The sequence below is a fragment of the Lampetra fluviatilis genome, chromosome 26 (genome assembly GCF_964198595.1).
Source record: "Lampetra fluviatilis chromosome 26, kcLamFluv1.1, whole genome shotgun sequence".
NCBI classification, from domain to species: Eukaryota; Metazoa; Chordata; class Hyperoartia; order Petromyzontiformes; family Petromyzontidae; genus Lampetra; species Lampetra fluviatilis.
In genome coordinates this window covers 8,357,193-8,382,963 of record NC_136300.1, presented here as the reverse complement: position 1 = coordinate 8,382,963, position 25,771 = coordinate 8,357,193, and the positions used below count along the sequence as shown (strand labels likewise).

At 48.4% G+C, this 25,771-nt stretch overlaps 1 protein-coding gene across 1 annotated transcript in view; it reads left to right on the top strand.

Moving 5' to 3' along the window:
• The window catches only part of LOC144942181 (solute carrier family 12 member 3-like), a 33,204-nt gene extending 7,578 nt beyond the window's left edge, over positions 1-25,626 (top strand). Inside the window, exons 7-27 of the mRNA XM_078868939.1 lie at positions 216-327; positions 1,734-1,858; positions 3,069-3,153; positions 3,635-3,966; positions 5,243-5,350; positions 5,730-5,853; positions 8,128-8,229; positions 8,746-8,901; positions 9,810-9,909; positions 10,497-10,608; positions 12,266-12,400; positions 12,931-13,037; positions 13,385-13,467; positions 16,103-16,175; positions 16,302-16,333; positions 19,355-19,453; positions 19,946-20,057; positions 20,383-20,469; positions 23,093-23,228; positions 23,709-23,776; positions 24,839-25,626. Of these exons, the coding sequence (XP_078725065.1) occupies positions 216-327; positions 1,734-1,858; positions 3,069-3,153; positions 3,635-3,966; positions 5,243-5,350; positions 5,730-5,853; positions 8,128-8,229; positions 8,746-8,901; positions 9,810-9,909; positions 10,497-10,608; positions 12,266-12,400; positions 12,931-13,037; positions 13,385-13,467; positions 16,103-16,175; positions 16,302-16,333; positions 19,355-19,453; positions 19,946-20,057; positions 20,383-20,469; positions 23,093-23,228; positions 23,709-23,776; positions 24,839-24,977 (2,427 nt within the window). The 3' untranslated portion in view covers positions 24,978-25,626. The remainder of the gene's footprint in view (positions 1-215; positions 328-1,733; positions 1,859-3,068; positions 3,154-3,634; positions 3,967-5,242; positions 5,351-5,729; positions 5,854-8,127; positions 8,230-8,745; positions 8,902-9,809; positions 9,910-10,496; positions 10,609-12,265; positions 12,401-12,930; positions 13,038-13,384; positions 13,468-16,102; positions 16,176-16,301; positions 16,334-19,354; positions 19,454-19,945; positions 20,058-20,382; positions 20,470-23,092; positions 23,229-23,708; positions 23,777-24,838) is intronic.
• The last annotated feature ends 145 nt before the right edge of the window (positions 25,627-25,771 follow it).

Below are 25,771 nucleotides of genomic sequence, written 5' to 3'. Positions count from 1 at the left end.
CGTCGGCCCTGATTTTGTATCGCTATTCCGGTTTATGCTTCCTCTCTCCCTTCGCGTTCTGGGTTGAAAAGGGGGGATATGGGCTCACTCTTGCGCATGGCGTCGGTGGCAGGGGGAGTGGGCCGGGCGCTTGGGGGGGGGGGGGGGTCTTTAACGTTGTGCGAGATGGGAGAGACGAGGGGTTTCTCACGGTCCGCGCTGGCGTCACCCACCAGGCCCAGCTCATCTTCTTCGTCCTGATCATCATCTCGCTGCTCAACTATCTCCTCGGCACCGTTATGCCAGCTACGCCAGAGAAGATGTCCAAGGGATTCTTCAACTACAACGGTGAGCGACGGGAAAAAATTAACCCGTAAAAACAAAGTTTTTCACTATAAATCCTTTATATGCGTGGCATCGGTTTTATTTTATTATTCATTTCTGTTTTTCTTGAGTAAGAGTTTCATTTTTATCACATTGGTATTTTAAATTAAACATGAAAAAAAAATTCCTAAAAAGTGGAAACATTTTTTCACGAAAATACATTGTCACGCACAACGAGTCTGTGTGCAAAATGTCAGCTCGATTGGATCACGGGAAGTGGGTTAAAAAACGACCGAAAGATTTGCACGGTCGTAAGCGCGCAAGCAAGCAAGCAAGTGAACTTAATATAAAGGATTTAAAAAGGGGAGAAGGGCAGCCGAGCAGTCTGTCAACCCACACGGGTTACCCCGTATTCTTGTACGAGGAAATTGAGTTTTCATATCCATACGGCGTACAGTCGAGATTTCAAGTTTTCGTGACTGCAGGGATCCATAGTCTTTGGTTATTTCGGTAAAGTATTTCGGTAAAGTCACGTAGGAACCGATACAGCAGGACAACTGCTGATTTCCGCCTGATGACGGTCGCTTGTATTGCGATCGAAACATCGTGATTTAATTAAATTTATTTTATACCTACGTGACTTTACCGAAAGAACCAAAGAGTATGGCGTACAGCCGTTTCAATTGCGAGCACATTTTTTTTGCCTAATTGGTCATGTTTCTTCCTCGTGATGCGACTTTGTAGGATGAACGTTGAGATTTATAAGCGGCACGGGGTGCCCGATGAGGTCTGAATTGGTCTGTAATAAGGTAGGGCATTGATTAGGGGTTCACATGTATGTCATGGTGAGTGTAGTGGTGAGTGCACAAATGGTGAGTGTACAAGTGGTGAGTTTAGTGGTGAGTGTGTAGTGGTGGTGTTTGTCTTATTTGTGTGTGTTTCTCCCTCGTGATGGGACTTTGTAGGATGAACGTTGAGATTTATAAGGGCACGGGGTGACCAATGAGGTCTGAGTTTGTCTGTAACGAGGTAGGAGGCACTGACAAGGGGTTGACGGGCATGTAACCACAACGTGCAACTGCGTAGACTGCGATCCTCACTCACATCGTCGTCATCACCGTCGGCCGTTGCCTACCCACTGCTGCATGAAAGCCTCCCCACTGCTGCATGAAAGCCTCCCCACTATATTTGTCAATGTGGATTTGTGACGGAGGCACCTTGAATCAGTTTAGATATCACTCCCCACTGGAGTTGTGTTTGCTGTTATATATATATACACACACATTAAAGGGGGCAGGGCTGCATCTTAGAAGTTGTGGTATTTATTCAACATTATTAACATCCAAAGTCGCGCAACGGATTGGACTTTGTGTGAATTTGACGCGCGTTCTAAAATTAACACCCACACTTTGTGCTTATTTCGCTTCCAGCAAAGATTTTTTCCGAGAATTTCACTCCGGTGTTTCGCAACACGGAGTTCTTCCGCCTGTTTGGAGTGTTCTTCCCGGCCGTCACGGGCATCCTCGCTGGGGCCAACATCTGCGGAGACCTCAAGGTAACGGACTCGGCAGCCAACTCGCCCGGCTATCGGCGGAAGTGCACGATACACATCATCAGTCTTAGTTTTTTCGGTAAAGTCACGTAGGTAAAAAATGAAATTAAAATTAATAAAAATAAAATAATAAAAAATCACGACGTTTCGGAGGCAACACAAGTCTCCGTCATCAGGTGGGACGTCACAGACAGATTTTTTAATTTTATTTTTATTAATTTTAATTTCATTTTTTACCTACGTGACTTTACCGAAAAAACTAAGAGTATGAATCCTTGCAGTCACGAAAGCTTCAAATCTAGAACACATCATCAGGTTCAAGTTCGAGTGTATCTTCTATAACCGGGCGAGAGCTGGGGCATTAGTCTGCCAGTAGGGAGCGATGATTGTTTCTCTTGTGTGTAAGCCCGATTTGATTCACTTGCAACGTGTTTTTTTTTTATTCTGAACATTTGGACCGACCGTTGCGTACGACGTTTTGAAGCACGTAATATTACTGTGGATGATACAGCCACAGTGATTAATCAGAGCGGCCTCGGGACTTTGAACCGTGAATCTTCGGAGCAGGCGGCGATCGAACGAGCGCCGATGCTCGGTACCCCACGTCACCACCCAAGGTGGCAATTCGGAGTTTCCACCGAATGTCAAAACTTGTCTCGAGTTTTCTCATATTAAACCAATGTACCTCAAAAATTTTCCTCCCAGAAGGCCGTGTGACTGATGGGATGTAAACAAAAGAATAAACCTCGTGCTTTGTATGTGAAGGGACAGATATGGAAAGGGGGTGTATTGTCCGCTTATATTGCGACGCGATGAACATTCTAACCTGATATTTGTCCATTCGTCACTCGTATATAGTTTCACTCGCGCTGCCAATCTAAGAGCCTGAGATTATTGAACAGCGAATACCAAAGGGAAATAATTCCGCAGCACAGTGCCAACGTCGCATACCCGACCGTCACATATCTGCCCTGACCGCTTAACCGCTTACACACTCAGTGCGGTGTGTGTGTAATGCGGGACATCGGTCATTTGCAATGGTCACATCCGATCACACATCCGCCGAAACCTCGGTGCCCAACGGGGCCCGGGCGTGAGACGTTGTGTGGTCATCGACACGAATCAGACTCAAAACGCGACGTGGTAGCTGAGAGCAGCCACACTCCAACGCAGCGTCGCTCACGGTGTGGTTTTGTGCGAATCTATCGTGAAGGACCCAGCCTCTGCCATTCCCAAGGGGACGCTTCTGGCTATCCTGACAACGGCCTTGTCCTACCTCATCATCAACACGACCATCGGTGAGTGGCTCCCCAGCTTTTGGCACAACGCGCATCGCGGGGTCCCCCATACGTACGATGGCGCAGTGGTTGACACTCGTGCCTCGCAGCAAGCAGCGCCTGGGTTTGAGTCCCGAACTCGGGGCGCCTTTCTGCGTGCAGTTTGTGCGTTTTCCTCCTGCTCTGCATGGGTTTGCTACGGGCTCTCCAGTTTCCTCCCAGAGATAACCCCCCCGCCCCTACCGTCATGCACAATTTGACCGGCATTGGCCAAACATAGCAATGTTGAAACATGAACATGCCTGCAAATCATTCAACTGGGGATAGAGCAACATTGCCTCCTGCTGCCAAAACCTGGCAGGACCCCTTCCTGACCAAAAAAATATTCTCTTTCTCGTGACTCAACACGACTTTGCTGGGTTACACATGCGCAACAATGACAATAATAATTCGCTATTTTTATTTTTTTCATTCAAAACCGCGGCGGTGGCTTTGGTCGCAGGTGCGGTGATGCTGCGCGACGCCTCTGGCCTCCTCTCCGACTCCTTCTCCTGGGTGCCCTCCGCCAACGCCACCAACTCCAGCCTCGCTATCGCCAACGGCAGCACCACGCTGAGCTCCATCAGCAGCTTCACGACGAGCAACGACACCGCGACGACCACCATCGCCACGCTCTTCGCCTCCTCCGCCTCCTCCGCCACCGCGGCGTCTGTCCACGTGTGTAACGGCAGCAGCAAGCTGGGCTGCGAGCTGGGATGGAACTTCACTGCCTGCAGCCTCTTCAAACCCGACACCACGTCGCCCTGCACCTTCGGCTTCGTCAACAACTACCAGGTGCCGGACGCGTTTTGTTTCCGATGGAGGATTCACCTGCTCTCCGTTTGGACATCGTCTGTGGGGAAAAAGAGCTTTGTTGCTCATCGGATTTCTCCAGCGTAAACATCCTGATAATTACGACTTTGATGATAGTGCCGTTTGTTGCTGGCCACGTGACGTTTGGGGGACTTTGGGCCACTGCGCTCAGCAACTGTCTAAACAATTACAGCAAATGCAGGGTGCTTCAGAACAACGTTAGCACTTACATGGCACGATCGTTTTTAATGGAAAAAGAATGGATAATATACACTGTAAATTGATAACAAATGTATGCTAATAGCTTGAAAAAGTGAAAGTCTCCAATTTCCATAATAGAGGTTGTTTTTGGGTTAGATCGCGTAAATATATGAACGTGTCGTTAAAACCCGCCACCACCCGTTACAGCCAACTAGTAAGGGTTGTCACGTAAACAGAACGTGCCAATTCGTCACTCGTACAGCACACCGGTGTGTTGGAGAGCCAAGCCACAACATTTACAATCCGAGTAAGTTTCCACTTGTTCGCCATCGTTGTCAACGCGTGCCTGGAATCTTCTCCAGGTGGTCTCCAGAGTCCGGAGACACAACATTTCTCGTGGTGTTGTTGCAAATTCTCTGAAGTGTTAACATTTTTTTGAAGCACCCTGTATACGTTTCCACCTCGCTCTGCGCGGATTCGGTTCGTGCCGATCGCGCGTAATACATGCGGCTGACCCATTTCCACCCAACAAATAAACTCTTTAAAAAAGGTATTTTTAAAAACAACGGTTTTATTAACAACTTCCTTTTATTCGCGGTCGAGAAGTACGTCAATGGCGCCTGAGGCACGCGGCGCCTGCGTTTTGTGCGAGTCGATTCCACAGTTTAGGTACCGCGGCGTTTTTGACCTACACAAAAATATATAATGAATACGCCGTCCATACAATTTTTTTACTGCTTCAAAGGAGGCAATTAATTGATGAATTGAAGCCAATTTTCATACAGGCATGCAATGTCACCGGAGCTGAGTGCGTGTGCAAAATTTTTAATCGATTGGACAACATGAAGTAGACTAACTTTTGATTACAATATTTGACCATGACAAACACAAGTGAAGTTAAATAAAACCCGTTGATAAAACCCGCGCTCTACGCGTCGTCTACACGAGCGACGTGAGGTGGCGATGCCGCAGAGCGAGAAAGAAGCGAAGAGCACGATTTGATGTCAGCGCCGCTCTCCCATGCGCCACATCCGCCGCCTCCGTGTCCCCCCCCAAGGTGATGGCGATGGTGTCCGCCTGGGCTCCGCTCATCTACGCCGGCATCTTCGGAGCGGCCCTCTCCTCCGCGCTCGCCAATCTCATCAGCGCGCCCAAGTGCTTCCAGGTGAGGCCGTGCCCGGGGGTGCACACGATGCCTGCCCCCTGCGATTTCTCCACCGGGCACCGTGGCCATCCGCCGTTCAAAACGTTGCCAATCCACTGCTGGATGAGAGCCGCACCCCCTCCTACGTCGTGTGGGTCACAGGGGATTATCAGACCAGACCTCGAGAAGACACGTCAGTCAGTGCGCGTCGGTGAAGGCGGGCGGGGAGTTTGTGTGCTTGAGAGCACAGAAGCAGAGTGCTACACGGCATTGGATGTTTGCCGCACTGCCCCGCGCTGTTACTGCTCTGTACGAGTGTAGAGTTACTTCTTTACTTTGAGTTGACGCGCATTTTGTTTGTCTACGTGGCACTTGTTTATCTCCCCCCCCGCCTTCCCAGGGAGTGGCCAGGGACAACATTTACCCTGGAATTGGCATCTTTGGCAAGGGCTTTGGCCGCAACCAGGAGCCACTGTTTGGCTACCTGTTTGCCTACATAATCTCCATTTGCTTCATCATCATCGGTAAGTTTATCACTTTCAAGTGTATTTTTAGTTAACTGGATTAGAACTCAAAGAGAGACGAGGGATGTTCTCCCGGGTCACCAAAATGACAAAAAACTATTTGAAGAAAAACAACCACATTACATAACAAAAAGTATAAACACTGTGCACACGCACAAATAATCATAAAAATACAATTTTAAAAATGTGAGCGCAAATTGTGAACAATAGCCACATTAGACATTAAAACATCTAATCGACATACTCATTGGTTTCACTGCAGCTCAAAGAATCATCCCGTAACAAAAGTTGGTTTTGGCAAATTACTTTAAAAAAGAACATTCATAGTAAAATCAAGTTAAAGCAACTTCAAAATAGATGCGGGGTGATTATGGCAGGAGTGTGTAAACAGGCGTGGACATGTGTCACACCATTGGTATTCATTTGTGGCTTCTGCTTTACACAAGCCATTGATTTCGTATCGTCTCATTCACCAATGCAATTGCACAATATTGATGAGCCGTAAGAAGTGCTATTGCTGAACTTGTTCAACTTGAGTATCGTTATTCTTGGTTCATTCGGTGAAGTCACGGAGAAGGGAAATGATAAAAAGAATAAAAATATAAAACAATAAAAATTATCACGACGTTTCGACTGCAACACAAGCAATCATCATCAGGTGTGAAATCCACAGCAAGAAAATAAAAAACAATTCTTGCTGTGGATTTCACACCTGATGATGATTGCTTGTGTTGCAGTCGAAACGTCGTGAGAATTTTTATTGTTTCATTTTTTTATTCTTTTATTATTTCCCTTCTACGTGACTTTACCGAAAGAACCAAGAATATGAATCCCTGCATTCACGAAAGCTTTAAATCTAAATGTTAGTTTCATTGCTAAAAGTCAGCGGCAATGATGACAGCGGACGCATTGTCTGCATTGCGATTGTTGTGATACGATACTACGATTAATCGTACGATGCAAGATCCACAATAGCATTACTTCATGATTATCGCTGTTCAGTTAATGTTCTTAAAAAAATATTCCCTGACAAAATATACAAACTCGTTTATAATAATGGTAAATAAATGCCGATTACTCACTACATCAGTGCTTTGCAAAACATGTTCTCGAGTAGCTGATGGTGGCGGTTAAATGGTGTTATAATATATGCAGTCCCTGTAATCAGTGCCGGATTAAGCTATTGCGGGGCCTTTAGCATATGTTATAAAGGGGCCCTAAATAAATAAAAACAGATAAATATTAAAACACAAACGTTTTACTTGCATAGTAAAGTCATTGTATTTTTTCATTTGCTATACAGCCAGATACTACGACAAATCGCTAACCTTAAACACCCAGTCGTTCATAAAAGTTGAAGGCGGTATAGAACTATAGTAATAGAGCAAGTGCAGAATCACTAAACCGGAATTGATAGCTTGAAAGCATTTAGCGCGGGGCCCTTGAAAGTGCGGAGCCCGTAGCATATGTAGCTACTTTTGCTACTAGGATAATCCGGCACTGCCTGTAATCAGTTATTGTGTAATTTACAGCACGTGCGATATAAAGGCTGTAGAATATAGAGATCAAAATAGAGATCCAATGATGAGGAGGCTCGTGGCAGCTATATGTCTGGAGCTGTCTACGGACAAATTCATGAACTGATATCCACGTTAATTGTTTTTTTACCCTTTTATCTGGCAATAAAACTGACACCTTTTTTTTACAAGGAGTCATGTTTACATTGACCACAATACTTGCGGTCGGAATGCAAACAAAAAACACAACTCTGATAATGCGCCTTTTGGCGTCATCTGATCCAACACCATGTGAGACTAGGCTCTATGAAAAGCTGTCTTGGGTGTGGACCAATCAATTTCAAGGACAGTGCATACATTATCAGAGTTGTGTTTTTTGTTTGTATTCCGAACGCAGGTATTGTGGTCAATGTAAACATGACTCCTTGTACAAAAAGGTGTCAGTTTTGTTGCCAGATAAAAGGGTAAAAAAACAATTATCGTATTTTGCTACTGGCAAAGGAGGTTCCAATGGTGATATCCACGTGTATGTGAATAATGTCGTTCATGGCATTCAATGTCGTGACAATTTTCCATTTTTTGTCAATAAAGAGATCAGAAACATTGATCAACATAATTTGATATCACGTTGAAAACTGGCGAATCATTTGTTTCTGTCCACGTTAAGTGATGCAAAGTGTTTCTTACCATGAACACGGGAGAATTCTCATCAATCCCACAGTGAAGCTCCATTTGATGCCGTTCGTATTTTTTGCAGCCGAGTTGAATATCATCGCGCCCATCATCTCCTGCTTTTTCATCATCTCCTACACCATCCTCAACTTCAGCTGCTTCCACGCCTCCTTCATCAAAACTCCCGGTGAGACGGAGTTGATGCAAATGCCAATCGATGTGGAGGGCACGCAACTCGCAGCACGACGGCTCCTGCATTCAATGTCTCTCTCGATGAGCTCTGTGGAGCCCCCCTCTCGCGGAGGGGGGCCCTTTAACCAACAGGTGGTGTGAGCAAGTGATTTCCAGGATTGCACTTTTACCTTTACCTTACGCTGTAAGATGTCCGGGTCTATTACAATTGTAGTTATTTATATCATTCATAATGCGTTGCGATCACAGGAGGGTAATTTTAATTTTAGCTCGCAGTGTTGCTGTAACTGTAATTTTAATTGATTCCAAGTTTGCCCAGGGCATGTTTGAAACGGACGTTACCCATGGCAGTGGGTTGAACCTAGGTACCCGCGATCGTAGCGCAGTGCCCCAATCACTACGCTGCTGCTCCCCAAACAAAGCCAAAGATTGCGGGCACAGTTAATCCTTTCAAAATGTTGGGGGTGAGTGCTCTTGGGGTCAAGCCGAGGCTCGTTTGTTCCGTGCGCAGGATGGCGCCCCGACTTCAAGTTCTACCACCCAGCGGTGTCCTTCATCGGTGCGGTGCTCAACGTAATCGTCATGTTCCTGCTGCTGTGGTGGGGCGCCATCATCGCCTTTGGCATGTGGATCATCCTCTACCTCTACGTCATCTACCGCAGGCCAGGTGTCAATATGCGCCAGCGTTTCCTTCACACGTTGCCTCTCGACACTTGCTACGTCAGCTTTGTATTTCCCCTCCCCCCCATTTCAATATCAGTTGCTTCAAACGGTGTCACGTTATGTGATGAAGAATCCATTCGGATCTCACATACAGCAGTGCAACTCTCTGGCCCGCACAAGTGGATACAACAGAGCTACCTCTGAGATCCCTTAAAGTAAAATCTGGTCCAAAAAATGGGGGAGGAGGATGGTAGCACTTTCTCACCTGCTCTGACATAGGAGCTGGCATTTATCCAAATTAAGTGCAGAACAACATTTTATGCGACGGGTTATTTTTTGCGCAGTCATTAGTGACTGGGCAAAAGTCATCAGCTCACTACACTTGATGAGAATTCTATTTAATCACAAGACAGCCGACGGGATTCAAAGCCAGGATCTCAGCGGTGCCAGCTCGACGCTTTAACCTCCGAGCCGCAGGGCCACCTGAGCTCGGCTTATGAAAACTTAAAAACACAGCTCAAAACTGCTCAGAGTCAAATGTGTCTCCGTAATCGAATGATCGAATGAGCATTGGGAAGCATTCGTCGACGTTCGTGAACCCCAGCCAGTGAAGCCAATTCCACATTGATACGACGAGGGCCAGTCTGTGAAGAAGTGACTGTGTCACAATTGGAATGTTGTGAATGAAAAAATATGGTTGGGAGTTCACTCAACTCATAATCTCTCCAGGGTGAATAAAATAGGTACCACTTTGTGAAAAGTCAGACTGCATCCTATGGCGAGACTCAATTGAGCAAGGAGATACCGATGGTTTGTGAATAGCACTGCATGTTAACCCAACCATGTGTCGACAGCTGGCACTTTAACTGGACGCCTCCAGATACTAACAACTTCTGTGGCCCCTCTTTGCAGATGTGAACTGGGGTTCATCGATGCAGGCCATGAGCTTCAATACTGCACTCTACACAACCCTCACTCTGGATCGGGAGCTGTACCACGTCAAGAATTACAGGTGACAACACACCAAGGGAATTTCTGTGTCTCGCGCCTTCATAGTCATACCGGCTACCTTAAACAATTCCAGTACTGAGGAATCATCATAGCCATTGATTTCGCTGGTCTGTGTGAAGGGTCGCCTTCATCCACCTCAACTCCAGGACTGTGGTTTCGGCCCTTCTAATCTCCTGTAGAGGCCTCCTGCGTGTTGGCCGCGAGTCACGCCACAAATCTGCACAGAGCACCAAGGCCCCCTAAATGCCTCCCCCATTAAATTCCCCAGCCGGCTGTGCTGGTGATGGTCAACAGATTCTCGAGGTCGAAGTCTGCCCCCTCTGCTCTCAAATGAATGCTCAGCAGTGCTCAGCAGCATCGGTGGTCCCTAGCCAGGACTGGAAATTCCTCATTCCTACGGTAGAATTATTATCTCGGGGAGGACAACCTCTGTTGATTCTTGCTGTTGTTGCTGTTGTTGACCAACCTCAGAAAGAAGAGAGGCTGAGACAGCGAGTTACTGCCGGTGGTTCTTTATCCATCTACGGCTAGAATTCACTTTGTGCGCACGAGCGCCTGACGATCCCTGTGACCCGACCACTCCTGCAGGCCCAACTGCCTGGTGCTCACGGGGCCTCCAAACCTGCGGCCGGCGCTGGTCGACTTCGTGGGCACCTTCACCAAGGACATCGGCCTCATGGTCTGCGGCAACGTCCTCGTGGTAAGCAAGGACGCTTCATTTTTCCTGGTCTCCTGCATCACGCAGTGAAAATTACCCAGTTGTGTGTTGCACACTCGAAATGAAGGACGTGGGCAGGTGCTCCAAATCGAGGGCAAGCACATTTATTTATTGTGGTTAATATTAATCTTGGGAAGAACAGCACCGTCACTCTGTAAAATGCAGCAACGCGTGTGTTACAACCAGCCTTGCTCCCGAGCCGCCATTAACCATGTCACTGGTTTACACGTACGGTTATTCATTAAGCCTTTCTCTTAAACCCAATTCTACTACTGATAAACCATCTTTGTCTTTGACAATCACATTTGCACATCACTATTCGACTATTACTTTAATCCTAAGCTGTATGTCTATCTATACCATCCACTTATATCGGTATCTTACACCCATTATATGTACTGTATGTGTACAGTATACATACTGTATATCACCATTGTACAGCTTACTACTTTACATGTGTTCTATTCTGAATAGCATTGCAAGTAGTCATATTCTGGGTACATGGGCATGGTTATAGACTAAACAGTATTAGAGTTAGAGAATTACAATGACAGTAACTAATTACAGTGCGTCATCTCTTTACAATGCACAGTGCTAAAACGCCTCTAATTGCATATATCACAAACGAACAATTCAAAGCAAAGGCTTAAAGTCTAGAACAAGTCTAGAACATTTATATAACGATCAAAAACAACCTTTGGGTCCTTTACCTGTAAAATGCAACAACACGTGTGTTACACGCAGCCTTGCTCCCGAGCCGCCATTAACCATGTGACTGGTATATCCGCGCGGTCATTCAATAACCCTGCCAGCCACCTACAGGCCCGACTCAGTCATCACATGCTGCTGTACACACATGCATTGATGCACTGCACAGCACAATCAGGACTTTCACAGAACCACACTTTACTCCCTTGCTGCACAAGGACATACTTAAAAGAGTGATCCATTCCTAATGTGCCACATGTGCCATCCGTGGCACCACTGATATCCTGAGTTAGAATCTAGGGAGCCTGGCCACTGACTACTATATGTTTAGTTTGTTGTCCTTCCCCGCACCTCCGATTGCTGCATGGTTGGCGACGTAGGGTGCAAAAGTAGTTCAACATACATATATACCACAAATATGCAATCTACACAAATTTACAATGAGGCCATGCAATGTACGGGTTTATATATAATATTATGTACAAGCCATTACCCATTTACAATACATTATTAAAGTCATAATCATCATAGTGTAACTTGCAACACTGCAATTAGCAAACAATGAAACGACGAATATTACAACAAACTCTATTAAGGCCTCTGAATCTCGTTATGCGCAGGCGGTTCAGCGCTAATTTTATTAGAGAGGCGTAGTGCCGCCCTTTTAAAGACATTGTACTCACCGCAAAAAACCATAGCCACACGACCACCACACTCTACGATAGCTGGCGCCAAACTGTGAAAGACGCCGTTCCGCATGGCCTTTTACTTCCGATTCCGTTCCGATGACGGACGCGTACGTCAAAACTGATTACGTACGGCGTACTGCATCAGCACGAGAAAGGGTTAAATAGGTGTCGATGCGTGTGCTAGCCCGCGCCCTGACCCTGGCCTCACGCCGGCCTTGCACCTGCGTCTCCCCTCATCGCAGGGTCCCAAGGGGGCGAAGGTGAAGGAGCTGCTGGAGAACAACCACAACGAGTGGCTGCACAGGCGCAAGGTGAACGCCTTCTACACGGGGTTCGTCGCCACCAACATGCAGGACGGAGCCTTCGGCCTGCTGCAGGTCTGACGCAAGCGAGCGCTCCGCACGGCCCGCGTGGCCAACACACATCGGCTTCGGTCAGTGATTATGGCCAGGGTTGGGGGGGGGGGGAAAGCCTCTGTGGTGCATGTTAGCATCCCTCTCGTTATGGAATAGCCATCCCCCTGTTTCTGCTGTGCACTCGGGCCGTCCGGTGTCACTGGCACATCAGGCAATCCAGTGCCCGTCAGTGACACCGATGACGATTTGTTTTTAAATCGAACTGCCCTCCTTTACGCCGGGGCGTCTCGTAGCGCTTAACACGTTGACAAACAACTTTCGTCTCGTCTCATCTCCTCAACACGTTTTTGAAAGGACCCCACCACCCCCCCCCCACACTCCAGGGGCAGTTGTCCCTGTGCAGCACAGGGTGACTCAGCACCTCACCTGCCATGTGGGCATTACTCTGGCATCAGGTGGGGGCGATGATTGCTGCTGTGTGTTGCAATCCCATGTTCATATGCGGAAGGAAACCGCTCACGAGTGACGGCTGCCGTTGTTTTGCCCCACAGAGCACCGGCATTGGGAAGCTGCGCCCCAATATCCTCATCGTGGGCTTCAAGAACATGTGGCAGGAGGAGGAGCCCATTAACATGCACCACTACATCCAAATCATCCAGTGAGTGCTGCTCATTCGCGCTGCCCTTGGGAAATTAGGAAATGCGCCACGGTGTGCCTGCCTGCGGTCGCCAAAAAGTCAAGTCAGGCACTGCTGCCAATATGTGGAGACACCTGCCTGGCCCAAGTACACGTACCATATGCAGTACTACAATGGATGGCCCATGGCTATCACGGATGGGAAATCCCAAAAGGAAATTATTTTGTTTAATTGGTCATCATTACTTAACTTGCCAAGGTGCTGTAGTTCTTGTTGGTGAACACCGATCCGGCTCTGCTCACCGGTTCTTCCAGCTGCTGCTGCTGCTGACGCGGCGACGCCGTGATTGCACCTTTGTGTTTCCACAGCGACGTGTTCGACTTGAACATGTCCCTGGGCATCCTGCGAGTCAAGGAGGGCATCGACATCACCAGCATGCCCGAGACTCACGGTAAGCGACCACGGCACAAACCCGAAGAGCCGTGGAGTAAGAAAGGGGGGGTGATGCGTGTTCTTGTTCTCTCAATTTGCACCGACCACCGGATAATGCTGATACGGGATACACTTTTGTGCTGGGCCACGTAATGATCTGGGCAAATTGGCGCTGTAAGACCGTCCACCACCCGACGTAGCTAAAACGAATGAATTTGTCACGTGGTGTACGAGCGTTTAATGCCCCAATCGTTATTGGTTCAGCCTCTTCCGTGAGTTGCGGCACAATTCTCACAGCCAAATTTGGCGATGAGATACGCGACGTCTTTTAACTTCGGTTTCTCAAAAAGCTCCCAGCACGTGGAATGAAACGTCGGACATCATGCCAAACAATGCGTGGCACAAACCGAGAATGCATCAGATGGCTAAATTGATCGGTGTTTATTTCTTTGCACATTTGCTCACCGTATAACAATCCAGTTTCCTTAAGAGCTGTTTTTAGACAACGTGGCTTATCATCCTTGTGTAGACTGTATACCAAGGTCATTTTAAGCTATACAATATTTCGCAATGCATTTGAGGTTCTCAAACACATTGAAGCAATTTATGTCCACATTTACACATCGCAATCGGACAGTCACGTTGAGATGTGCAAGTCATCGTTGATTAATTTTTAAATATGGGAAATACTCCATCTAAAGTTCGAGATAAATATTCAGAGGTACAGCAATACGATAATGAACTCTCCTCTCTCTTTAGCAATGAGAAAGCAATATCTAAAAATTAATCAACCAAATGAGGCATTGGAGGCCTTTGGTCAGTAAAATAGGCCAGAGTACCTTTCAGAGGGGCCCTCTAGAGCTCCCTAAGGTGGAAGCCCTTCCACCAGCAGTCGCGCGAGTAAGCAATTGCAGGGCTGCACCTTGACCCTTCCGCGCATAATTTTTTCGACTAGTTGTGCAATTAGGATCATTTGCATATTTAAGTCAAAGGGCAGTGCCCATTCTGCTCTAATTAGCATTGGGGGCAGCACTCAACTCCATTGGTGACCCAGAGCCAGTGATGTAAATTCCACAATCATATGCTAGGGACCAGTTGATCCCATTCAATGACCTCTAATTGATTCTCCTCCAAATGGTGCTTGTTTATATTTATTTCAGACTGATGATGGGCTGAGTAGGCCCTGGCGGGGATTTGAACTCTTAACCTGGGGTCAATCGCTTATTTCAGGAATGGTGCATTGCTGATTAAAAAAATCTTGAGTTTCTGCTGAATGATTTTCATGGCGTTGCTTGAGCAATCCATCTCTTGGGAGCAATGATTCTGGCTTTTGTAACCTCTGTGCGTCTCGTCTGCTTATGGTTTTAGCTTTAGAGCGACTTCAGGCTCAAATTTGTGATGCGTTTCACTTAAAACTATGCCAAGCATTGTTAGGAGAAACTTAAAAAATTCTGACCAACATCCAGGAAGTCGAATTCTCCCAGATCATTATGTGGCCTAACCAAAACACCACTTATGAATCATATCATCAGCTGAAAAACCCTACGCGCTAGGGTAACTAGACCATCCTGCACTTGCCTGGACAGTTTGCTTGTGAGGAACGTGACAAATGTTTCGATGCATCTGCGAAGGTTTTAGCGGTGGTGCCCCGATGTTTGTTAGGGTTGTATACCACGCGATGTCGATGTCCGTGGTTTCGAGATTAAACCGCGTGTCGTTCGTGTGTACGCTCGAGGTTTCGCTCCGCGTGCTGGGAGCTTCGGACCTGGAAACGCATCGGATGGCTCGGCCGTAGAGACAATGTCGGGCACCGCTTCTTCCAGAAAGCACACAATAGTGGGGGCATTCTCTAGTGTATGTTTCAGTTAGTGCGCATTCATGAATGGGGTCAACGCGACCCGAGACCAGGTTGGAACGTCACTCGTCACTGATGTTAGCCACGGCTGACGGAACTCTTATTTTAAGTCCTGGTGACTCACAGGAGCCAATAGTTATCGCACATTCCCGCGAGACACCAAGACAAGCGGTAGCAACACCTCGGCTGGATGCGCACTGCCCGAGGATGCCTCCAGCATGAGAGGAGGCGAGACGCCGTGAAGGAGCTCGCAGCAGCGCTCGCCACAGCTATCCCCAAAGAGCAGCCTGTTATTAGAGCATTCATCACATTCCAGTGAGTCAATCGACAGGCCCCGTGTGGTGGGGTGAAGCGTGGGTGACCTCCACCTCTTCCGAGATACGTATAGCCGGCGTGGAAGAGTAAGCCAAAAATACTTTATTCTGCAGAAGTGCTCTCTAGTGCTTCTACCAGAGGTGGGACAAAGTCATTGTTATGCAAGTCCAAGTCGAGTCGCAAGTCATCAAATTCATGACTCGAGTCTGACTCGAGTCCAAGTCACATGACTCGAGTCCACATCTCATAGGTGGGACAAAGTCATTGTTATGCAAGTCCAAGTCGAGTCGCAAGTCATCAAATTCATGACTCGAGTCTGACTCGAGTCCAAGTCACATGACTCGAGTCCACACCTCTGGCTTCTACTATTGGGAAAGATGGGGGAGGAGGGGGAGGTCTTCAGCTGCCAGGAGCGTGATTGCAGGGCTGCACCTGTGCCTTTACCCTGTGTTAACGACGTCGCTGTTTTGTTCTGCTCATCCAGTTAACATGGCTTTCCAGTTTGACGCGAATAGCAAGTCCTCTCGCAAAGTGGCCGGCCTTGTAGCAACGTCAGCGTAAGGATCCGCAGCAAATGCACACAAAATACTCGACTTTTGCACCTTCCCGGCGCCAGATTGCATTCGCGCCACGAAGCGTCGGATACGTCTGTTAAAAACATTTCTTCCGCGTTCTCCCTGCAGTCTGAAGAGAGTTTCCCCGAACACGGCGCAAGGTATAGACGCTGCCGCTCTCCCCTTTTTGCTGTGGCACCTTCTTCTGCCCCCCCCCCCCTTGTACCGCGGTGTACACTGAAACTGAAAAGTGGAAGCAACACACGAAAAAAGGCCACTGGAAAACAAACAAAAAACGGAGGTGGCGCGAGCACTGTCGAGCTTGCTAGCAAGTCGGGTTACGGGATGGCTAACGCTCGTGGCCAGACGGCCCATGTGGTTAATGCTGACGGTCCCACCTGATGACGGAGACTTGTGTTGCCTCCGAAACGTCGTGATTTATTATTTTATTTCTATTATTATTTCTACTAATTATTATTAATTTTATTTTTTACCTACGTGACTTTACCGAAAAAACCTAAGAGTATGAATCCTTGCAGTCACGAAAGCTTCAAATCTAGAATTAATGCTGAACACCTGATAATGTTATGGTTATATAAACGGAGTGGTAGCTCCTGCAATCTCTCATTTACTTGATACAGCTGTCGCGGCTGTGACGGTTCCACCTGAAGACGGAAGCTTGTGTTGCCTCCGAAAACGTCGTGATCTTTATTCTATTTTACTTTTATTAATTTTAATGTTTTACCTACGTGACTTTACCGAAAAAACCTAAGAATAGTTATGGTTAGGGTTGAGGCTACGGGCCGGGATAGCGTCCGATTGGCCATGGCGCGTGTCTCGGTCATCGCTTGCCCCTCCTTCCCAACACAACGCGTGGCATTTTTTCAGATGTTGGCTGCTTTTTTGTTTCTGGTGTTCACGGTGACATTCTTAACTCAATCACGATCGTCAGTGGTGATTTTGCCACAGCTGACCATGGTTCCCTAACATTTAACATGTGTAGGTTAAAACAAATAACGGCTTCACATTAACAGCAAATGTCCAGTATATTACAGCACTGCAACACTGCAGTATGGTATTTCAACTGGTGGCACTGTTGGCATATCGCTTAAATTAGCCCATCATCCTTACAGGAGTTTTTAAAATAAGTACAGTTTTGTGGGAAATCACCATTGGTTGTCTTGTGTAGACAATGGATATTGCCATAGCAATGTAAAATTTCCACTTCCAGCTCAGGGCTGTAATTGATAATGAGCTATGCCTGCCACTTTTTACGAACACGGGGAAAGCCTTTGACAGAATATACCATGGTGATCTGTGCCAAAAACATCATTCGCAAACCTACCGGGCTTCATCCTTGTCTGGGAAGCAGCCCCTTTGAGCACAGCTTTTGTGCACGCGCGGCAACCATAAATCTGTGTGCTCCTATACACAACCCGGTGAAGAGAGCCTCTTCCTGAGATGTAAATCGGGTCAGCGGTGTTTCACGCACTAACCTAACGTATCGTGATCGGCGGTCTTAAAATGAAATCAAATGAAAGGCAATGAGATAATTTAACTGCCATTGGGGCGAATGACATTGCAGGTGAATGGCAGAGCGAACGCTCGCTTCCCAAGGCTGTATCTGTGGACCCTGTAGCCCAGTGCCTGATTAAGCTAGTGCGGGGCCTGTAGCATATGTTATAAAGGGGTCCTAAATAAAAACAAAACCCACATAAATATGAAAACACAAATTTTTTACTTGCACAGTAAAGTAATTGTATTTTTTCATTTGCTATACAGCCAGATACTACGACAAATCGCTAACCTTAAACATCCAGTCGTTCAGAAAACTTGAAGGCGGTATAGTACTATAGTAATAGAGCAAGTACAGAATCACTAAACCGGAATTGATAGCTTGAAAGCATTTAGCGCAGGGCCCTTGAAAGTGCGAGGCCCGCAGATACATATGTAGTAGCTACTTTTGCTACTGGGATAATCCAGCACTGCGCTAGCCGGGTCAAGACAAAACAACGAGAGTCCAATTTCGCGCAGAAATTCACCGCGGATCCAGAGACTTTGCGCTTTGAACGGAAACCACGTTAGGTGGGACACGCACTGCAGGGGGGGGGGGACGATTCACGAGTGACTTGGCCCCAACGCCATCGAACGACCCGCAGCCACGGGGCGCGACGCACGCGAGCACCTTGCAACGTGCTGCGCGCTGCGATCGATTATCACGAACGTGATACGCTCTGGAAATGTTCTTCATGTTTATTGAAATATAATAACACTGGTCAACACACTTTGTCTGGCATAAGGTATTCCAAAGGGTTAAATGTAATTTTGGGGTGCTGATTCCAAATCTGGCATCAGTTTTTGTCTATCACATCAGGTTTTTGAGATATCAAATATTGCATTTTCAATAAAAACGGCAGAAGAAAAATATTAAATAAATGTGGATATCTACATACAATGATATTATAAACACACTATCCTAAAATACAGCACCATGTTTTAACACTAAAGCAGTCACTGACTCGCAACAACTTGCAATCAACTTTCAATAAGTGACAGAGTTAATTTCGGGTAAAATCAATGAAAATGGGGTATGCCGATAGCATAAAAATGAGATGTGATAGAGCAAATCTGAGATCAGATTTGGAATCGGCACCCTGAAATAAGTCTAAAACAGCTGCAAAAGTCCAGGCCGGAAAAAAATGTTTTTTTTTGTTGACCAGTATAATCACGAACGTGATACGCTCGTCGAATCATGCGTGGGAGAATCACCGACCCGCACTGACCAGTGTGGCGAATTTACGGTAAAATAAATCTCCGTGACCTCCACGGCGGGGTGGGGGGAGGGACCTCCTTTCATTGGTGGATTGAGATTGGCTGGAATTGATTGATTAATTTCATTTTACTATGCGTTTATACAGTTATATAACGTATCCATTCACACACCTGTGGATTCTACATGTATTCTAACAGAAGCATAATGGAATGTTTAATCAAATCGTGACCCCAAAATAATAACGAATCCTCAAATCGTGGGGAAGGGTTCGTCGTTACCCCTCTAGTGCCGTGTAACTGGTCGGTGCATTGGGGAGATGGTCGGCACACAAGGGGGGGAGGGAATGTAAGTGGGGTGAGCCGTGCGGTTGCGGCGTCAACTCATTGCTCCTGTGTCCCGGTGCTCGCAGAAGGCACCGTCCAGGAGGGGATGCCGCAGATCAGCACCGTCTTCCAGTTCAGCCAGGGCAAGAGGACCATCGACATCTACTGGCTCTTTGACGACGGAGGTTCGTCCCACCGGGATTGCTCTGGGTGCCCTCTTAGTTTATGGGCCCATTGCAGGCAATGAACCCCCACCGGTACCACCTGAGATGGCCAAATCGTCGTCGCTGTATTTAAATGCCTCGACAATGTTATCATCAAAAAATAAGTACAACTCTGTAGTAAGCCACCAGGCATTTGTCTATTGGAGAACATCGTTTCAAAAATATGAGTATGTGCGGTGGTTAACGCGATCCACAAACCCGGCGATCTAAGTTTCATTCTTGGCCATGGTTAACGTCAGCAGTGAGTGATATCTAAACCAATCCAGGCCCCGTCCCCCGCCACCAACCCCACCATGACTGATAATGATGGGAGGGAGGCCTTCATCCAACAGTGGGTTGACCAAGAGCTGCAGATGACGACTTTTGTCGTGATGAGTAAGTGTCCCGCTGCGTAGCTCCCTGCTGTCACGTTGGCTATGGAGTAATCCGCCTGGGCAATTGTGTTTTCTCCAGGCCTCACGCTGCTGCTGCCGTACCTGCTGTCCAAGAAGAAGCGCTGGAGACACTGCAAGATCCGCGTCTTCATGGGAGGGAAGCTGGACCGCCTGGAGGAGGACAAGCAAAAGTAAGGCTCGCGACAAACGCACGTTTACTTGCGTGCATCGAACGCGGGTGGATCCTGCAGCGGAATGACAGAGGGACTGAATTTGGGCCAGAGCTTCTTTAATTTGTGGGGGGAAAAAACCTGGATTCGCCTATCAACAAAATTATGACCGCAGTTGGATTCCCCGTCGTGTGCCTCTGCGCCGTGGACAAACGTGCGGAGTGCACGCGGAGAGCGAGCGGTGGAGACCGCTCCTTGCCGCTCGTGCCGCGTGAGCGAGTGAAGTGACCGGCGGCGTCAGCGAGTTAAGTAATCGCTGGTGTGCGCCACCTCTCCGTGTCCCCAGCATGACGCGGCTCATCACCCGATTCCGCCTGGACGTGGACGACGTCATCATCCTGACGGACGTCAACAAGAAGCCGCGCACGGAGAAGTGAGGACGCGTCGCCGACACCGAACTAGCGCTGCTCTCCTCCTTTAGTGATGTCCAGTTTGACTGTCCAGTTTGAGTGTCCAGATTGAGTGTCCACCTTGAGTGTCCATCTTGAGTGTCTATCTTGAGTGTCCATCTTGAGTGTCCAGCTTGAGTGTCCATCTTGAGTGTCCATCTTGAGTGTCCAGTTTGACTGTCCAGCTTGAGTGTCCAGATTGAGCGTCCACCTTGAGTGTCCATCTTGAGTGTCTATCTTGAGTGTCCATCTTGAGTGTTCAGCTTGAGTGTCCATCTTGAGTGTCCATCTTGAGTGTCGAGTTTGAGTGTCCATCTTGAGTGTCCAGCTTGAGTGTCCATCTTGAGTGTCCATCTTGAGTGTCGAGTTTGAGTGTCCATCTTGAGTGTCCATCTTGAGTGTCCACCTTGAGTGTCCATCTTGAGTGTCCATCTTGAGTGTCCATCTTGAGTCTCCACCTTGAGTGTCCATCTTGAGTGTCCATCTTGAGTGTCCATCTTGAGTGTCCACCTTGAGTGTCTAGCTTGAGTGTCCATCTTGAGTGTCCATCTTGAGTGTCCATCTTGAGTGTTCAGTTTGAGTGTCCACCTTGAGTGTCCAGATTGAGTGTCCATCTTGAGCGTCCATCTTGAGTGTCCATCTTGAGTGTCCAGCTTGAGTGTCCACCTTGAGTGTCCACCTTGAGTGTCCATCTTGAGTGTCCATCTTGAGTGTCCACCTTGAGTGTCCACCTTGAGTGTCCATCTTGAGTGTGCATCTTGAGTGTCTTGCTTGAGTGTCCAGCTTGAGTGTCCACCTTGAGTGTCCACCTTGAGTGTCCACCTTGAGTGTCTAACTGGGTGATGTACAGTTAGGGTTGCCACCTCTGAGCTACACAAAATGTGGCACATATCACGGGGTGAAGAATATCTCACAAGAGGACAAGGGGGGAACTACATCTGAATGCATTGCCTTGAGGGGGTATCATTTCGCCTACTGACAAAAACCGAGACTTGTAGTCTCCTGCAACAACTCGCCGATTTACTAGGGAAGCAGCAACCTCCTCAGCAGAAGGAGGTTGCTGGGGAAACCAGAAGAGTTGCCAGGTAGTGAGTTCCCAGCCCGGTTGGGGGTCATACACTCAGGACGTACGCATGGAGGGGGGAGGGGGGGTTAACCCAAATGCGTACGCTTGCGTATGGGGGGTCTACTGACAATGTACGCATAGGAAACGGGGGGAGGGGGTGAAGCCTCGAAATAATTTTTCTACATTGGCCTTCAAATTAGTTAGATAGTCCGGCAGTGGACTATCTGTTTGCTTTAAACACCTTAATATTATTAATCCTTGATCGTTTCTGCGTGGATTAAATATCGACCGTTCTATAGGATTCGGGGGGGAGGGTGTCAAGCGTGCGTACGTACGCAGGTAAGGGGGGGGGGGTGTAAAAAGTACACGTGCGTACAGGGAGAGGGGTCAAGTTTTGACAGATTTTTGCGTACCTACTCAATGGATGGCCCCTTGGAATCAACACGGCCCCTCAGCCCTTCAGGGTGGATCTAATCAGCACCACCACGTGAGCGGTCAGCAGCCGTTGTCGTTCACTTCTCAGGAGAGACCGGCGTGTTTCATATGAATGTTAAAGCTGTCAATCCATACGGTTTACCCCTATTCTTGTACAGGGAAATTGAGTTTTTAGGTCCATACAGTGTATAGCCGTTTCCATGCGGGCAAAAAAAAATATATTTTTTGTGTTGCTCCCTTGTGATGGGACTTTGTAGGATGAACGTTGAGATTTATAAGGGCACGGGTTGACCAATAAGGTCTGAATTGGTCTGTAATAAGGTAGGCACTGATAAGGGGTTGACAGGAATGTGAATGTGGAATTTCCACTTCTGGCTCGGCTCCCCCTGCCGAGCTGAGCACTTCTCCTTGCTCACTGTACGAGATGTCCCCGCATCGCGGGCGGAACTCACTTCGACCTCTGTTCGCTTGCGTCGTTCAGCTCGCGATCTCAACACACCGTCGAAAACTTTCGCTCATACTCCAGCAGTGCTCCCTGTACGCCGCAGCGGACCAACGCGCGCGGGCGGCAGGAGGTGCCGTGCGTGCGGCAGAGGTCGCAATCGGGTACCCGATACCCGTACCCTACCCGATACCCGGCTACCCTTACCCAGACGGGTACGGGTACCCGTTTGCGACCCTAGTGCGGCCAGGTACGGGTACGGGTAGGCCGTTAGTCACTGGTGAGTAACCGTTTGTCACTCATTTCCCAACGTCTTGTCTCTTCTCACAATTCAAGTTCCTAGAATCAACCCACCCGCGCCTGCAACATGGCTTCATCCCAGAGGTCGCAATCGGGTACCCGTACCCTACCCGATACCCGGCCGGATACGGGTAGCTGGGTATCAGGTAGGGTACGGGTACATGTACCCGATTGCGACCCTGGTGCGGCCGGGTTCGGGTACCCGATTGCGACCCTGGTGCGGCCGGGGTACGGGTACGGGTAAGGAATCAAAATCCGTTTGCGACCTCTGGCGTGCGGTCGTGGCCTGCATCCCCGATCCCTCTGCTGACCGACGCCCGTGCCCCTCCTCCTCCTCCTCCTCTGCTGTGCGTCACCTCGCCAGGATAAAGCAGTTCGAGGACATGATCTCTCCGTTCCGACTCAACGACGGCTTCAAGGAGGAGGCGGAGGTGGAGGAGTTGCGCCGCGACTGCCCCTGGAAGGTGTCCGACCACGAGCTGCTCTCGCTGCGAGACAAGGTGCTTGCGCTTTGTTCACCCTCGCGCGCTGCAGGACGACTCGGCCCAGCAAAACTCACGGCTCCCGTCTCGAAGAGAGTGGCGCTGCACCCAAAACGGCGATTTCCAGGACGGCAGAAGGCACAGCCGTGAGCGTTGGCTCGGTCCTGGAGGTGGCACCTGACTCGTAGACTGGGCCATATGCCGCCTGTGACGTGCAGCATGTGGAAACGTGACATCCTGGGTCTCGGAACCGGGCAGACGCGGCTGACACTAAGTCCTGGCCGTACCACGTTGGCTTTTTAGGCTTCACATTCCCTGACCCCTTGCGTGGCCGCTTGCACGGCGGCTTGTTAACGCACTCCGGGGCAGCCTCCCGGCGCTCCGGAATATGTAGACGACCGTGAGATGACGCCGCAGCACAGCGAAGATATATACACAGATCAGCTTTGAAATGATCGCACCCTCTTCACGTTCCATGCTTTCGTCTCTCTCTTTCAGACGTACCGGCAGCTGAAGCTGAACGAGCTCATGATTCAGAACTCCAGCGACGCAGCCCTCATCGTTGTGTGAGTAGCGCGGGGGGTCCATGCTTCAGCACAAGGGCTTGGCTACTACGTAGAGAGCCTGTGGGCGCCACCACCGCCTGCTATTGTGGAACGGAACGCGTAGTTGGCGCTGGACTGACCGCTGCCGAGGTTAGTTTCAAAGCAGGCGTGGGGAACCGACGCCCCGTGGCTTCAGTTCACGCGGCTTATGGCCACATGAGGCCTAGCACTTCAAATCGACCCACCATCGGAATTTGTTCATCGCTGCCGGCATCTTGGCTGCACTGGTCGGGTACTAGAGGGGCCTATATTTCGACCTGACAAAAACCCTCTTAATTTTCGCTTGCTTAGTAAAGGTGAGAGTTAATTATTTTGGCGTTCTTCATTGGTGTGTGTTAATGTGTCGCCCGCCAAGTGTGTTACAAAGTCTTATTCTGCCCTCGGTAAGAAAAACGTTCTCAATCCCCTCTTTTAGAAAATAAAAGAGTAGCGTGCGTTCAGTCCATTGCAATCGATCACTTATCTGGGTTGTCAACTAACCTGCTGTTAAAGTCACGTAGAATGGAAATAATAAAATAATAAAACATAATAAAATAATTCTCACGACGTTTCGGCCACAACGCAAGCAGCCTGGGGTGCGTCATTCAGACTCTGTCTTCTCGACAGACCTGTTCTTCACCTGAGGACGGCTGCTTGCGTTATGGCCGAAACGTCGTGAGAATTATTTTATTATGTTTTATTATGTTTTATTATTTTTATTATTTCCATTCTACGTGACTTTACCGAAAGAACCAAGAAGATGAATCCCTGCAGTCACGAAAGCTTTAAATCGAAATTTAACCTGCTGTTGCCACTCTAGCAGAGTTGGAGCATGATTGGCAAGGGCCCTGGTGCACGACCTGGAATGGGGCCCTCCTTGTCAAATTCTCGCTTGGGCCCCTCTACCCTGTAGGCCTTGGAGCAGTGGCACCACCTGCACACTCGATAGCCTCACCACTGCACCCGAGCGCTCTTTGCCAATCGTCAGTGTGCACGATCGGTGACACGTGCACATTTTTTGTGTCGCCGATTTGCGCCGTGCAGGAGCCTGCCCATGATCCAGAAGGGACGGTGCCCGTCGGCGTTGGGCATGGCCTGGCTGGAGGTGCTCAGCCGGGACCTGCCCCCAGTGCTCATCATGAGGGGCAACCACGTGAACGTGCTCACCATCTACAGCCAGTGACGCACGCTCGCGGAAAACCACACTCGCAGCCCGCTCGCACACGGTCATCGTAACCACACTCACACCCAATCGCTCGCTCACACTCTACTTAGACTATAAACTAAACTATTTCTTATTTTACCAGGTAAGGCCCACTGAGCGATATAGTTTCTTTTCAGAAACGATCTGGCCACAAATGATAGCCCAATGAAATGGCTTATCATGTGGAAATGTATCGCAGCTAAATGCTCGAACGCATGTTTCTAAATGTGGAGGGAAAAACTGTAGGACCCGGAGAAAAACCCATGCGACCACGGGGGGAACATGCAAACTCCAAATATACCGGCATTCAAGGTCAGGATTGAACCGACGACCTCCTGTATACCAAGCGAGGTAGTTAACATCTCACCACCGCAGCACCCCACTTACACACACACCAGCCCAGTCACCCAAGTTGTCATTCCTCCAGTCTCAATTCTCACGTGCACCCGGCCTCACTCGCACGATTGGCCACTTCCAACGCAAACCTCCGTCCACGATCAATCGTCACTCACCCACGCACACGCGCACACACGCCAACAGACTGGGGAATGTGCATTTAAATTTCCTCTTATTTAAGTTCTAATTGCAATCGCTAGTTGTATTTGTATTAACTTAACAATAGTGTACGTACACAGTTGTAGAATACAATGTTCTTTATTTTCTTTGAACCAAAAACGGAGGGACGTTTCATGAACATTGACTAATGTGATTGACTAATACCGGCCACACAGCTCAGTGGGAGAGCGAGTGGCTCACAATCAGAAAGGTTGAGA